The sequence below is a fragment of the Anolis sagrei genome, chromosome 2 (genome assembly GCF_037176765.1).
Source record: "Anolis sagrei isolate rAnoSag1 chromosome 2, rAnoSag1.mat, whole genome shotgun sequence".
NCBI lineage: Eukaryota > Metazoa > Chordata > Lepidosauria > Squamata > Dactyloidae > Anolis > Anolis sagrei.
In genome coordinates this window covers 267,989,062-268,006,087 of record NC_090022.1, presented here as the reverse complement: position 1 = coordinate 268,006,087, position 17,026 = coordinate 267,989,062, and the positions used below count along the sequence as shown (strand labels likewise).

The 17,026-nt window shown below is 38.9% G+C and overlaps 1 protein-coding gene across 1 annotated transcript in view; it reads right to left on the bottom strand.

Moving 5' to 3' along the window:
* The window catches only part of SGTB (small glutamine rich tetratricopeptide repeat co-chaperone beta), a 29,373-nt gene that overhangs the window by 5,963 nt on the left and 6,384 nt on the right, over nucleotides 1–17,026 (bottom strand). Inside the window, exons 2-6 of the mRNA XM_060761571.2 lie at nucleotides 10,523–10,642; nucleotides 8,173–8,276; nucleotides 6,375–6,444; nucleotides 4,401–4,500; nucleotides 3,246–3,350 (exon numbers count right to left, since the gene is read on the bottom strand). Coding sequence (XP_060617554.2) covers nucleotides 3,246–3,350; nucleotides 4,401–4,500; nucleotides 6,375–6,444; nucleotides 8,173–8,276; nucleotides 10,523–10,642 — 499 coding nt within the window. The remainder of the gene's footprint in view (nucleotides 1–3,245; nucleotides 3,351–4,400; nucleotides 4,501–6,374; nucleotides 6,445–8,172; nucleotides 8,277–10,522; nucleotides 10,643–17,026) is intronic.

Here is a 17,026-nt window from a genome sequence, read left to right as displayed (position 1 = left end):
TCCTTGATAAGACACATATCACACCAAAATGCTTACTATGATCACGTTCCACCAACTATAAGAGGAATTTCAATGTATATCTGCAACCCTTCGGGAAGCATATACCTGTACAATTATAATGTTGCAGAACAAACATTTGAACAAAGGTTGAAGGAGATGGAGACATTCAACTTGATAAAGAGTAGACATGACTGTACTCTAAATGCCTCAAGGGATGTCAGTCAGAGAAAGGGACAAGCGTGTTCTTTGCTGCTACAAACAGCAGGTCTGAAATTATAGGAGAATAGATTTCAACTGAACACGAGAAGGAACTTTTTGATAGTAAGAGTTGTTTCGCAATGGAACCAATTATCTAGGAACTTTTTGACATCTCCTCTGGATGTTTTAAAAAAGCTGGACAACTGTCTGTTGAGAATGTTTTATTTGGATATCCAGCTTTGCCCTGGGGAATGGATCCGAGGGTCGATGCAGCCCCTTCCAGCTCTATTATTCTGTGTAGTTATGTGCCTCCCATGTTAAGTAAATGATAATCTATATTCATCAAAGAACCTCGGTGCTTTTAGAAGGACTCCAGCTTCTTTAAAAAGGGAGGGGTAGCAGGTTCTAGAAAGAAAAGTTCCTTGCCCTAGGCTAGCACCAAAAGTTTTCTTTACAAACATATTATTTCAATCAATTCAATGATCGCTCCAAAAATCTCTGGAATTACAAAATAACCAGGACTCCAATGAACTTGTGAAACTGGTATTTGGCTGCATTTTCAACATCTAATTTGGAATTAGAGGTTCTATACTTACTTCTGCCTTACACCCAGTTTTTGTTGGCCGAAGTACTTATCTCTAAATCTCATCAGTTTGCTTTATATGAAAGGGATGAACAAGAAATTTTGGGCTTTAAATGGTAGTTTGATGTTTTGCTACTTCGATCATATGTCTGCAGAGCATCAAGGTCTTCAACCAAGGTAATTTTGTCACAGTCCAAGGTTGGGGAAAATGTGATCCACAAACTATATCCTCTGAAAAGTCTAAATATTCTCTTTGGCTCCAAATGTTGGAAAACGCATCAGACCTTGTGCATTTGCATTCTTTAGATTCTGATTGTTGCATACAAGGTTATTGTCATGCCCCATGAAGACCCTCACTGTTTACCCCTTGTTAAGCCCTTTTTAGTTAGAGGGATTAATATTTTATATACAGTTTTTTGGGGGTCAGCCTAGACATCCTCTTTGCATTTGAAGCCTCCCTTGCCCTGCCCCTTTAAGAATCTTCTCAGGGGCGGAGCCTCAGGCAAGGAACTTCTGGTTCTTGGAGGAATCAACCTTTTTGTGACTGGAAGATGAAGGGAGAGGAAAGCCAGAAAATCTACAAAATAACACATCCAGTCAGAGCTGTATGAGCTGTATTCAAATCCATTCAGAGCTGTATTAAAGTCCAGTCAGAGTTTAATATTGTACCATCTTAGAGACAGCTGAACACCATACAAGAAAGTGACAATAAGAAATAAAGATTCAAGAGCCTTAGTTTTGAGTCCCCCTCGGGGTGAGAAAAGTAGTATAAAAATACTGTAAATAATAATAAATAAATTAGTTCGGCCAGAACTGAGTCTATCTCTCAAAAACTTTATCTCTCCTCATAAAGACTTTGTAGTGAGACTCGGGAGGAGAGAAAATTTAAAATTTTTGTCAGTTAATAAATTCTTGTTTAATTCAACTATATAGTCTCCCATCTGTTCCCTGCTCAGCCACTTCACCTTCCAAGTAGTTAAGATAGCATGGGGGCAGAACAGTTATCATCTAACAGTTTTGGAAAATTTACTTTTGTAAACTACAATTCCAGAAATACCACATGCTGTCTTGGACTTATAGTTTTGTTTTTTTTAAAGTAGCTTTCCATGTTTCCTCATAAGGAAAATAATGCACAACTATAATATAGCAGAGACCCTAGAACAGAATACACCAGTTTTAAAATGTAGTCAAGAAGCCTACTTTCAACGCAGTACTATGATCCCTCATATAAATAGGCTTAGCAACATTCAGCTGCTCCTGTTTTTCTACTGATCTGCTAAATTAGGCAAAAAAGTGAAAGATGAAAAAATGCCATAGGCTCTTGGAAGTCCAGCGCATGTTTAAGCCACAGAGACTTCTGTAAACTAAGAATCTGCTCGTTCTCCATTTCAAAAGAAAAAATGATTTGAAGACAGAATTATATAACATGCATTAATTCTCATATATAAAACACTCTGAGATAAAACTAATTTCATAAATGCAGAAGGGAAAAAAGGGGAAATTAATTGCCTTAAGCTTAACATATGCAGGATGTTAAAAATTCACTCTGAAGATAGGTAAGAGACTTACCACCCATTTATTATCTGAATACTAATTTCGACTGTGGAAAAATTCAGAACATTTGAATGTGTGCATCTTGTAACTCTTTCATAGCCCAATGAAAAGATAATTGTCTCGCCACTTTTATGACTCCATTTCTATGGGACTTAAATAGCCGGCAGTAATGCATTCCGCCAACTCAATAAATAGTTGTAGTGCAACTGTATGACTAATAAATGATTTAATTTACCACCATTATACTGCAGTGGTAGGTGGCAGAACTGAAAGAATTATGAGAAATCTAACCTCATATACTAATTTGAAAATAAAGGCTGCTGTTGTTGTCAAAGTCTTCTGATTAATATTTACACTGCTGTCTGGCTCTTTGTTATTGCGTTTGCAGTATCAGTACACTGGAAAACGAGTGCAAGGAATCAAAATAGCAAACACTTGCTATGAGACTAGCAATTATCTTAGAGTAGTAGTTCCCAACCTGTAGGTCCTCACATGTTTTGGCCTTCAACTCCCAGAAATCCTAACAGCTGGCAAACTGGCTGAGATTTCTGGGAGTTGTAGGCCAAAACACCTGGGGACCCACAGGTTGAGAACCACTAATCTTAGAGGCATCCTAAGCAAGAAGTAGACAGGTTTCACTCTAATTTCAGGAATGACCATTGTATCCTTTTCCCAAGATATAGCCTGATGGTAAGAGATTAATTTAAACCCACTTGTGTCTCTGGTCATTCTGGACATGGGTTTTGACCCCAGTCTACCACAAGTACACAGTCCAGTTGATTTAACAGGTTACGAGAGATGGCAGATCTTAATACAATTTTTCTAATCCTTTTCTTAGAATTGATATGTGTTGTTTCATTATTTCAAATCTATGAACTTTAATTTGGCATTCAATTATTCGGTTACTTACCCCATTCTCCCATAAGCTTTACTGTATTTTGGGTCTATTGCTATTGCTCTTTCACAGTCTCTTATTGCTTCACTGTGGTTATTCAGCTTACTTTGAGCAGCAGCTCTGAAAAAAGGAATATGTGAACCAATAATTTATTATTATATATTTATTTGAAAAATTTATATTCTGCCCTTCCCACCCCAAAGGGGACTCAGGGCGGAGCACAGCAAGCATTCCATGCTAGGACATAAAATAACTATAAATATACACAAACATTAAAATCACTTATATCTATTTAAAAATAAGCTCTTTAAAATAATCTCAAGACACTATGCTGGCTCTGGTCAGCGAAGTAGTTTTCCTGTTATTGCCTCACTGCCCCAAATACTTGGTCCCACAAGCAGGTCTTTACCATCTTTCTGAAGGACAGGAGGGAGGGGGCTGATCAAATCTCACCCAGAAGGGAGTTCCATAGCCGAGGGGCAATCACTGAGAAGGCCCTCTCTCTCATCCCTGCAATATGCGCCTGTGACAGTAGCTGGACCGAGAGCAGGGCCTCCCCAGAAGATCTTAGTCTTTGTGGTGGTTCATAAAGGGAGATGTGTTCGGACAGGTAAACTGGGCCAGGGCTCTTTAGGGCTTTATAGGTCAAAGCCAGCACTTTGAATTGTGCCCGGTAGAAAACAGGCAGCCAATGGAACTGACGTAACATGGGAGTTGTGGGTTTCCTCTATGTTGCCCCAGTTATCAACCTGGCTGCCCCTCGTTGGACTATCTGAAGCTTCTGAACAGTCTTCAAAGGCAAGCTCATGTAGAGCACATTACAGTAGTCTATCCTAGATATAACGAGAGCAAGGGCCACCATGGCCAAGTCTGAATAATAAGATTCTCTATCCAGCTGTCAACTTAAACTAAAATCCTAAAATTTAGACTGATTTGCAGCACAATCCAAATAATGAGCCAATTCCTATCAATCCCTACAGGACTTAAATTCCAGCAAGGAATATTGAATAATACTTTGGGAAAGGATATCAAGGACAAGCAGTGTGACTCTAGGAAACTAGTGATCAAAATAAAAACAAGGGTTAGCAATATTTTAGAAAACGATATGAAATGATGACAGCATGACAGATTAGTCAAAAATAACCCCCAAGATGTTTCAAGCTTATTTACCTGTTACAATAATAGACTGCGTTGTTTGGATCCAATTCTATGGCCTGAGTGTAACAATCCACAGCAGCACCATAATTTTCTTCCTTCATGTGATTATTACCTAAAATCAATTGCAATAATAAAACGCTTGTGGATAATTAAAAAGGTGAGCTTTTTGTATGCTAACAGAAGGCTATAAACCACTTCCTACAAAGTGATTTTATGATTCTGTCATTGTCTCCAACTATCTTTTCAGCTCTATAGCACATGCAGACTGACACTAAATGGGAAGTTTGTTTACAAAAGGTACCAAATCCATCAGGACAAATTTTACAGGAATATAAAGAAATCTACATTCTTTGGCTGTAAAATGCAATTTTCCAAACTCTTCACCAAAGTAATATAAGGGTGGGTCAAAAAGTTTTGCCTCCTGTGTCATAAAACGTTTTGAATGAACATGTAACAGCGGAAGTTGCTACAGATCATAGCCTGAACTATCCTCTACACCAGTGTTTCTCAACCTTCCTAATGTTGCGACCCCTGAATACAGTTCCTCATGATGTGCTGATCCCCAACCATAACATTATTTTCGCTGCTACTTCATAACTGTAATTTTGCTATTGTTATGAATCGTAATGCAAATATCTGATATGCAGGATGTATTTTCATTCACTGGACCAAATTTGGTACAAATACTCCATATGCCCAAATTTGAATACTGGTGGGGTTGAGGAAGAGGGTGATTTTGTCATTTGGGAGTTGTAGTTGCTGGGATTTATAGTTCACCTACAATCAAAGAGGATTCCAAACTCCACCAATGATGAATTGTACCAAACTTGGCACGTAGTATTCCCACGACATACAGAAAATACTGGAAGGGTTTGGGAGTTTTGGAGTTGTAGTTCACCGACATCCATAGAGCACTGTGGACTCAAACAATGATGGATCTGGACCAAACTTGGTACAAATACTTAATATGCCCAGATGTGGACACTGGTGGAGTTTGGGGAACGTAGACCTTGACATTTGGGAGTTGTAGTTGCTGGGATTTGTAGTTCACCCACAATCAAAGAGCATTCTGAACCCGACCAACAATAGAATTTAGCCAAACTTCCCACACAGAACTCCTATGACCAACAGAAAATACTGTGTTTTCTGATCATCTTTGGTGACCCCTCTGACACCCCCTTGCCAACCCTCCCCCAGGAGTCCTGACCCCCAGGTTGAGAAACACTGCTCTACACAAAACTATTGTTCAACATAGTCATCATCAATTTGTACACACTTGTGTCATTGTTTAATCCAAGGCACCAAAAACATTCTGGAAAAATTCAGGGTTTTGCTTTGTGACCCATGTGTTCTGCAATCAGCCTCGAATCCCCTCAGGGAGATAGAGCAGAATATAAATAAAGTTTTTTATTATTAGGCCTATTCTTAATAGTAACACTCAAGAAATCAGAAATTACATTTATCTGGCATCTACCAATTCCCATTTCTGCTGGTTAACTGAGTCTCTACTGTATTACATATATTATATAAAATATATGTACATAACATATGCACATCATACACATACACACATAATACACACATAAAATATATATCGCATAAGTTATACACCATATAATACATGTATATTTTACATACACTAGCACATATATATCATAGCAAGACATTGTTGTTTAAATGCAGTTGTGATTTCAGTAACATAAAAGGTTTCTGTTAAAATAAATGGATCAAACTTTGCATCTTTATTCATAAGTGCATTTAGAGTAGGATAATGTTGTGTATTTAGTTTTCCTGAGCCATTCACTTCCTGCAGAGCAGCCAGCATGCAGATATCTTCTAACATACAGCATCAAATACACTTCCTAACTGCTCTCCTTCTATAGTAGGTTGGCCAGCAGCCTAGATAGCCATGCATCTTTCATGAGCCTTATTTCAATATGACCAGGCAAGAACTATGGAACAGAGCTTCCCCCTCCGTTTACATACCTTCATCCTTCAGCTGGTCAGCTTTCTCAAGATCCTCTGGCAAAGAATCGGAGAGAGGCAATATCTCGCTCTGTATGGATGTTTAAAGAAAAGACACAGCTCATCTTCCGATAATCTTATTAAGTTATCGCTAACACCAATGTAAAAGTAGGCAGAGTGAACTATTACTCAACATGTTAATGCAAGAAAGGAGAAATCAGTGATTACAATGAAACACATCTCCTTTATTTAAAGTGTGCATCTAAAATTAGATGCAGACTGAAGCTATATGGAAATCTGAAATATTCCAGTCAGTGCTTCCATTGCTAAATTATAAATAATGCAATCAGTTTTTAAAATAAAATATGTTAAAAGCAAAAACATCATGTTCTTGGCCAGGAAAGTGTAGTGATCTGTGTTGGACTGGTTCCCTTGTCAGTCAATTCTGACCACATTCATTACCAATTTAAGTCTATTAATGGACAAAATCTCTCTCTCCTGCCCCCCTCCCCCCCCCCAAAAAAGAAGAGATGAGTATTATCAAACCATTTAGATCAGTGGTTCCCAACCTGTGGTCCATGGACCACTGGTGGTCCGCAAGAACAAAAATATGAGCTGCAGCCTCACCATTACTACATTATTGCCTTGAAACCACGTGGAAATGAGAACCCTCTCTCGAAACCCTCTTATATAGTGCCTAGGCAACAGGGATGTCAGGAGGGGAGAAGATTACTACTACCACATCAGCTCTATATTATTAAATATGGTTTTCCATGGGTGAGCAGACGGCAACTATGGGATGGCATATGTTCTGTATCTGAAACTAGAGCTGATGTGGTCTATCCAATGCAGTTTTCTGAATCAGCACCCCAAATAACCAAACCAAACCTAAAGTTGACCAAAACAGATTAGTAACCCTTTTGATACTAAAGTTGGAGAGTGGTCCCTGGTCAAAGTTGTTCTGTTCAAGTGGTCAAAAAAAAAAGGTTGGGAACCACTAATTTAGATAGATAGATGACAGATAAACAGACAGACAGATAGGGCTTCAAGCATGCATTTCAAGGCTAGGTGCAGAAAATCTGTGCACTAGAACTACTCTAAAAATTAACCTGCTACCATAAAAATTAAGTATTTACTAAGATAAAAAATTAAGCATCCATTCTCAATAAAGAATTTAGTACAAACACCTTACAAACATATCTGTTACAACACTTGACTGCAATGCCTATTCAGTTTTATCAGATGCATTTATTGATGGAAAATGTAAATATAACTAAAACCTCTGAACAAGGGCTTATTTGAGTACTGGCTTTACTGAGACAGTTAAATCTTGGTTTTTTAAAAAGTAATATATGAATGAATTTTTTCCAGTAATGGGTCACTTTTACACTCTCACTTCCTAGCACATTCCCAACAAACCAGGATGTGAAAGCAACTTTAAATCATGGTTTCAAATTCTGGGTTATTCCAAAACCAGCTATATTTTTTTCACAGCTTTGACAAACTAAGAAACCAAGTTAATTGCAGACATCTACACTGCATATAGAAATGTCAAGAAAAAAATTAAAAGGAACGGATTGCATGGACAAAAGGCTTGTTGATGTTTTGATTTAACAAACAGAGATAGAATAGTTAAAACCAGGCCACCGAAAGCAGCATGACAGCATTTGCTAATTGAACTGTAATTCATTACATGCATTGTGAAGAGGTTAGTCTTTCTTCCTCTTGAACCAAAAACCTAAAAGTTTGAAAAATCCACCAATGATATCCTGTTAAATTTTTTAACCTGCAGACACATATGTTCTACAATCAGTTTTACCTTAAGACATGAATCTTCAAATATTTCTGTCAAGCATTTTGGTACTGCGAGATGGGAATCTTCCAGATTAATTTTAAAGACTGTCTCCAAACACTGAATAGCCACTGTAGAAAGAAAATATATTTATAATATCTATTTATCAATATGTATGAATAAAATATTTTTTTCTCAACATTACTACTACCTAACATAACATCAGCTCCCCAAACAGTATAAATTATTTATTGTTTCAAAAACATTAAATCTACTTGAGTCAGTCTGTTTTTTAATTACATTTCTGGGGCGGGGGGGGGGGGGTGGCATCAAAACAACTAAGCAATGAAGTAAAGTAAGTATTTATGAATTTAACTAGTTAATCTTCTTTGCTTCCAACTACATATAAATCTAAATTGGTATTTCACTGGAAAATACTTTACAATATGAAGGTTTATGTTATTTTTTCTTCAGAGCACCCATAATTAATCTCTAAATTAATACATTGATAACCTTAGAATTTGCCATATGAAATAATACTTTCAAATTCATTTAACATTATCATATAAAGCTGTTTTTAATATAGATGTATAAAAGTAACCGTTATTACAATGAGATTTTATATGATAAACCATAAAAACTAAATTACAAAGGTAAGGATCTTAGCACTTCCATAAAAAGTATTTAGTAATACCCCTTAAGGCAAGATATCTATCTGAATCCTCTTTATTTACTAAGCTGCAGTGACATAATTTTGCCTCCTGGCAAGATAAGTTTGAAAATAAATTTCATCCCATTATTCTGCCTTTCATACTTTTAGGAACATATTTAAGGGAGAGGAGCCCCTGGTGGAATAGTGGGTTAAACCGCTGACCTGCAGAACTTGCTGATCGGAAGGTCAGCGGTTCAAATCCAGGGAGCGGGGTAAGCTCCTGCTGTTAGGCCCAGCTTCTGCCAACCTAGCAGTTCAAAAACATGCAAATGTGAGTAGACCAATAGGTACTGCTCCAGCAGGAAGGTAATGGCACTCCATGCAGTCATGCCAGCCGCATGACCTAGGAGGCGTCTATGGACAGCGCTGGCTCTTTGGCTTAGAAATTGAGATGAGCACCATCCCCCAGTCGGACTCAACTAGATTTACAATGTCAAGGGGAAACCAACCAACCATTTAAGGGAGACATTTTAGTAAAATAGCCATATTATATTAAAGAAATCTGCATACTTTCAGAGATTCCTTATTAAATCAACTGACAGCAATACTCAGTGTCATGTCTGCAAACAGCAAGCAAGTGGGTCTTTCTATTTTCAAGGCATAATGCTCAAGTTTTATGCAGCTGTGTACTAGAATCATGGGTTACTGAGCATGCCCAAACTTTGTGCAACTGCCTACTAGAATTATGAGGTTACTGGGCATGCCCAAATTTTGTGCAACTACCTGCTAGATTTACGGGTTACTAAGCATGCCCAAACTTTGTTGAATTGCCTACTAGAATTATGGGTTACTAAGCATGACCAAACTTTGTGTGACTGCTTACTAGAATTATGGGTTACTGAGAATACCCTAATTTTGTGTAGCTACCTACTGCAGTTATGGGTTACTAAGTATGCCAAAATTTTGTGTGACTGTTGACTACAATTACACTATCTAACAAAACTTGAAAATATTTCTGTTCTTGGTTTGAAAGTGTCATTTCGTGTTTAACTGTAAGGTGGTTCCTCTGAAAGTAGTTCTTACTTTGTTTTCTTGCATGCCACAAACTATGTTGAATTGGTTGAGACTCTATGAGGTATTAACTGAAAACCTATAGCAAAATGTAGTTCAGCATGTCCTATCAAAAACAAAGCTTTTGCACTTTAATAAACTTTTCCCATGTTTTAATGATAGAACCAATAAGGAAATTACATTTATAACCCAGGAACAAAAATCATGTTACATAGTGTTATGGGTTACTAAGCATGTCCAAACTTTGTGTGACTGCCTAATAGAAGTATGGGTTACTGAGCATGCCCAAACTTTGTAGAACTTCCAACTAGAATTGTGGGTTACTAAGCAAGCCCAACATTTGTGCAACTGCCTATCTGACCTCACTGTTGAACCATATGAACTTGGGGGAAGCGGGGAGAACTTCCTTGGGGAATATACTGCAGGAAACAATTGGTAGTGTTTGACAAGGGGAGCTTGCTCACTGTTGCTGATTTTCTAATAATAAATCTCTGTTAAGTATCCAAGGAACTCCATGGTTCCTAAGAAGAGCAGCTTGAAACTGCTGTCCCCGAAGAAAAACAAACAGAGATAGCATTAACGCCTCCCTCTTGCTTTTCACACATTTAACGTCAACACTTCCATCAGATATCAGGCTTTGCAGTCAACACAAACCTTCCAAGCTTTCTTGCTCATCTGAAGTAAAGGTATCCATCTGACTCTGTTCTCGCAAGAAATGGATGACAGCATATACAAGGCGTTTGACAGAAGACATTGTCAAGGTTTGCAAAGCTCCTGTGAATCATAAAAGGAAAAATATCCCAATTCACACCCAGAAAATGCAGAGGACCCCAAATTAACTCTTAAAATTCCTTCTTCCTCCAAAGGCTTTGAGTGAACTTTGTTGTTATTATTATTAACTTTATTTATACCCCACCATTCTCCACATGAGGACCCAAGGCAGCTAACAATCCACACTACGTAAGTTTTAAAAGTGCAATACAAAAGTTAAAAAACAATGAAATAGTGACAGTTTGGTAAAAACAGAATTAAAATACAATAAATATACTAAAATGGCCTTTAAAACCAATATCCCCCCAATCCCACCCAAAATTCATTGTATACAATTCTTGAGACATGAATTCAACACGGACATTTCTTGGCACTATTTAACTGCATGTGGCTAAAGTTGAGAGATTAAATTATGAATACAACAAAGGCTATTAAGAACTTTTGGGTTCTGCCACTCAAATATTTGATCAAAGAATTGTGCCCATTTTGCCACTGATTTTCATCTTTCAGACATGAAAAAGTGGGGAGTGAGTAAGGCCAAATTTTCTTTATTCCACTGTGTTTGGTCTAAGCCTCAGATTTCTAGAAGTTTCACTTTAATACACTGAATTCTTTATTAATGTATTGCGTACTTTGTATATAATGTTTATTGTATTGTCGAATGTTTATTGTGTTTTACTCATGTTGTGGGCTGCCCCAAGTCCTTTCGGGCAGGTGGGTTGTGATAGAAATAAGATTATTATTATTTATGTTTAACATATATTTCAGACAACTTTCAGACTTGTAATCTTCCCAGTATAAAAGAGTAAAATTCAACTGTCAACAAATGTTCTTGTGGGTTTTTTCGGGCTATATGGCCATGTTCTAGAGGCATTTCTCCTGACGTTTCACCTGCATCTATGGCAAGCATCCTCAGAGGTGAGGTCCACCTCTGAGGATGCTTGCCATAGATGCAGGCAAAACGTCAGGAGAAATGCCTCTAGAACATGGCCATATAGCCCGAAAAAACCCACAAGAACTGAGTGATTCCAGCCATGAAAGCCTTCGACAATGCATGTCAACAAATGATTAAACTAAAACATAACCACTTTAAAATAAGGCAATAAAGTTGTTTAAAAATACAATAAAATCACAATACAGTTCAAAGATGTTGCAGGAGGAAATGAACTAAAATCCTATCATTTAAAAAGCCAGAGACAAATTGTTTGCTGCCAAAACCTTCTCAAAATCAGCTATAGAAGAAGCCAAACATGTGATTGAAGCACTGGACTCTGATTCTGAAGATCAGGGTTTGAATTCTCCACTCATTCATGAAACCCTCTGGATGACCTTGGGCAGGTGACACTTCCTCAACCGCAAAGAAAGGCAATGGCAAATCACTCTGAACAAACCTTACCAAGAAAACCCTGTGATAGGGTCACCATAGGGTTGTCATGGGTCAGAAATGACTTGAAGGCACACAGCAACAATAAAGAAGCCACTACTGAGAACTAAGTAATTATCTCTCTTTCTTATGGCTGCTAACTCCAATTATAATAAAGTCCAGTTGAGGAACAGCATTTCTGAAGATGAACCATAAGCGTGTATAATCTCCTATAAGCGCTTTCAAATAAGCTATTCAAAGAACTTGAACCCAGATTGCTCAGCACTGTCAACATCAGCACTCTGAGCACTGAAATGCATTGGCGACAAGTACAACTGATACAGAATCGAACTAATATTATCTAACTAGTAGCAACAAGGACAAAAGCAAGCCTATTTCTGTAATAGTTTCTGAGTCATCTTCAAAGACAACCTACACAGAGTGTGTTACAGTAATCTGCAACTAGGACATACATAATCGAGGTCTATATCCTTCATTTGCCAATTGAGGTGGGTTACCAAAGATGCTAAGAAGATGCCACTGGTCTCCCATCCATCCACAAAGACATAGTGATTCCCAAGCTAAGGACTTACTTTGTCATATGGAAGGCTAACCCATCTAATATAGCTTCACCTTTATCCTACCAAAAGTAATTCTGTCTGGATTAAGATTTAGCTTGTTTTCTTCGATCTATCTGAAAGCCACCTTTAAATCCCTATCCAGAATTTTTACAGTCTCTCTTTGATTGGTTAGTGGAAAGACAGAAATACAACTGTGTCTCATCTGCAGCTCATACCATTAGTAATTTACCTGTTAAATATTAAATAACATGATGGATAAGATGGAATCTGATGTACCCAAGAAGCCACGAGACAAGCAAAAGCACAAAATTATAAGGCCAGCCAATTATAAGGCCAGCCAATTATCCAGCCAAATAACCTAGAACAATAAATTTGTAATGTGTCAAAAGCTACTAAGAGTTCCAGAACAACCAACAACAGTGTACTTTTCCTGTCCATTGCTAGGGACAGTCATTCCTTCTGGATGATCATCCACCAATGTAACCAAGGCTGTTCCTGGCCTGAATCCAGATAGGGAGCTGGCCCTCTGCCTTCCCATTATTGCTGTCTCTGGTCTAGAAGGCAGGCCAAGGTAACCTTGTATACAGCTGAGTTGCCAGAACTTGCTTCTCAATACAAGAACATAGTGTAGCTTTCACATTTGAAAGAGAAAACATGGGCATGTTCATGTGCTAGCTCTTGGATACTTCACATGTAGAGGAGCTAATTACGTCTAAGTCCCCTTGTGGATACATGAAACCATTTGTTGTTGTTTATTTGTTCAGTTGCTACAGAAACCATAGATAATAGCAAACCCTACATTTTTAGTAGACTTGGGCCAGAAGCATACCATAAAATCATACTGGAGGACCTAGGCTGGATCTACATGACCAAATAATGTGGTTTGAATCTCCATTACAAGGTCAGTGTAGACCCATATTGTGGTTGAGCCACGATAAACTCCCACAGAAGATTTAAAGTCCTTCTTTGGACTTCCGCGAGTTTGAGGCATTGGGAGATGAGGAATGGACCAGCAGCAACTTCAAATCCCCCTTCCACAAGACTTTATTGTTTCTGACCCTTCAATAAATTGCACATATTTTCCTTGACTGTGTAACTTGCATCTTTCAGGTTACGGTATCTATTTCTTACATATAAAATGTATAATCTGCTTTATAAAATGTATCAAGACATATCCCAGAGACAGTAAACTCTCCATGACCCTGCGAAGATAATCCCTGGAAAACAGGAAGGCTGGGCAAAACACTGTGGCTGTTTCCCAAGCCAGGTATTCACTGGACCCATTATTCATATATATACAAAGATGGGTGGCTTCCTGGGTCAGCCCTGATAAACCCAAAACTGTTTGTCTAGTTATATGGTTCACTTGAAGCTGAGAGATTGCTGTCCATGGAAACAGGAGCTCAGAGTATGCGCATTTATTAAACCTCTTTATTGACAGCCAAGCACTGATTGCCCAAGATCATCACCTTTTGTTGAAGAAGACTCTCACCTTTGTTTTCAAGAGCTCCTATCTTTGTTTAATACGACAGTTGAGCTAATCAAAAGCTCATTAACATTTCACTGACATTGTCTTTCTGGATTATGATCCTCCCAGGAGCACATCGCATCAGCTGATTGATCCCTTATCCAGTCAATCTCCAGTCATAATTTCCCCAACAAAGGCTATCACCGTTTGGAAGCAGCAATGTCACCGGAGCTTCCAGCCAATCAGGGTGCGGATCCTGACCAATCAGGGGAGAGAGCAGGAAGTTTGAACAGCTGTCAAATTGTATAAATCATCTTGCTTTCTCTGTATGTTTATGTTCGTGCATTTTGAAGCATCCTGTTTATACTTACATCCATTTTGGCCAAATTGAATTAAACCTCTATGACTTGTCTTCAATCTGGTGAGTGTGTTTTGTTTGTTTGTCTGTTTTTTTAATGCAATACAACTGTTTTGATTCGCTCCTGACACGATAAATAAATAATAATCTGGTGAGTTGTTCTTCTGTCCTGGCCCTTTTGGTATAGCATATGCTCGATGGGCATGAATCCTCTTAGCCGTGGTCCTAGCTTATCCACTACAATATAATGCAGTTCAATGCAGATTCCAACTGCATTATATGGCAGTGTAGATCCAACCCTACAGACGCTCACAAACACTTCTAGGGAGGAGAATGTTTTTTGGAGTTATTTATTTATTGTGCAAAGAGCGAACCAAAACAGTTGTATTGCATTAAAAACAAACAAACAAAACACAAAGTTTGCAGACTTGGTATTCTATTAAATGTCCTTTGACCAGTAGCTGGCCACTTGGAGTGCCTCTGGTATTGCTGCAAGAAGGTCCTCCATTGTGCATGTGGCAGGGCTCAAGTTGCATTGCAGTAGGTGGTCTGTGGTTTGCTCTTCTCCACACTCGTATGACGTAGATTCCACTTCGTAGCCCCATTTCTTAAGGTTGGCTCTGTACCTCGTGGTGCCAGAGCACAGTCTGTTCAGCACCTTCCAAGTCGCCCAGTTTTCTGTGTGCCCCGGAGGAAGTGTCTCATTTGGTATCAGTCCCTGAGTCCCTCTACGGAGGTTGAGAAGATCAGGATATAAAATTTTTAAATAAATAAATAAATAAATAAATAATATCAGCCATTGATTGAGGTTCTGGGTTTGAGCCTGCCACTTTTGGACTCTCGCTTGCTGAGGTGTTCCAGCGAGTGTTTTTTTGGAATGAGGGCAAGTGAAACCATAGATAACAAATCCATTGATAAGGAGATCATAACTACAATTACTCTGTTGTTGCTTTTCACATCCTGTTTTACTCTCTAGTTTCTGTCTTGGGATTTCTGCTTCCATTCAATTTATTGTCTTATGTTTTTGACATCTGCCAGGACCCTACTGGTGTTAGCATTGGTACATAATTCTATCTATCTCAATTTGTGAGTATTCACCATTAAATAACAAAGCATGGATGTGTAGATCTTGGAAATGCTACTTTTTCAGATGACAGTTCCCAAAATTCCTAAACCACTGGGTTATTCTGGGTGCTGTGGTCCATAAACAAATTTCCCAAGCACTGTGGTCTTTGTTGGGTTGAAATCTAGAACTGGATCAGTGGAAGGGATGCACAGGTGTAGCAATGTGAGCACATTGCTCAGATGTTGGGAGATTGATTTCGTGTGACAGAGAGGTGACCCTTTCTTTTGAATGATTTCAATTTCCTTTGGGTCTTATTCCCTGCCCTTTGCAGATATCTCATCTGCAAAACACAGAGACTGTTTATGGCTCTGTAGCTCAGAAGTCTGTGTCTTATGACTGAGCTAGGCCACACAAAAGGCAGAAAAAAGGTTCTGGCATTAAGCTCTCCTGGGGTTCAGTAGTGGGAGTAAAATGGTATGAAATTGGATTGCTAATACTTTTAACCATCGCCTAAAGCCAGATTTTCAGGCAGAGCAACCTATTTATGCTGAATGGCACTCTCCACTTAATTCAACGCTGAACAAAATATCAGGGCTGAGAAGTGAATGCAGTTGGAAAAAATAACTGTAATTTGAGTCTATTGGTTAATAATTATGGTCAACCTTTTCACAAAAGAAAACAGACCCACAAGTTTGGGTCCATAAAAAGTCTAACATGGTGGTTCTCAACCTGTGGGTCCAGCTCAAGTTCTCCGTGAAAGAGAATTGCAGGAGGTTTCTGCAAAGCTACCGGGAAGGCGTCCTCCGGGATGCTCTTCAGAGGCACCTCCAGGTCTTCTTGGGCCTGAACAGCCTGGTCCCTCTCCAGACGGAGCTGAAAGCGGGAGTGGAGAAGCTGGACGCCATGATCCGAGAGGAGGAGCGGTGCCTGGAGTGCATCTTCGGTGAAAAGGTGAGGATGGTGGTGGGATGGGTGGGTCCACATTTCTATCTTGTTACAGTAAGAATTACAATCTGATGCTCAGATGGTTCAGGTTCTGCAACCAGAAGAGCTGAGTTTTGCAGGCAGAGAATGTCTTTACTCTATTTCCTTTCTTTCATTAAGATGATATGTAAGTTTTAGCATAGCAGTTTTAATGCTGCCATGTGTTACTTACTTAGGCGATCCCTCGTAGTCCGAGGATGATGGTCCTCCAACTGGCGGTGGGTCTGTAGGTGACTGTGGACCCCTATTCTTGATCTGCATCGTCTCCCGCAGTGAGAGCATTGGTTTCCAGGTGGAAGGTCGGGGTTGGGTTGACACGCCTTCCTCTTCACATGTTTCTCTCTTTTGCCCTCCATTCGTGCCTTTTCAAATTCTGCAGCACTGCTGGTCACAGCTGACCTCCAACTGGAGCGCCTAAGGGCCAGGGCTTCCCAGTTCTCGGTGTCTATGCCAGAGTTTTTATGCTGTCTTTGAGCCCATCTTTAAATTTCTTTTCCAGATGTTTTGGCCTTCAACTTCCAAAAATCCTAACCGCTAGTAAACTGATTCAGATTACTGGGAGTTGTA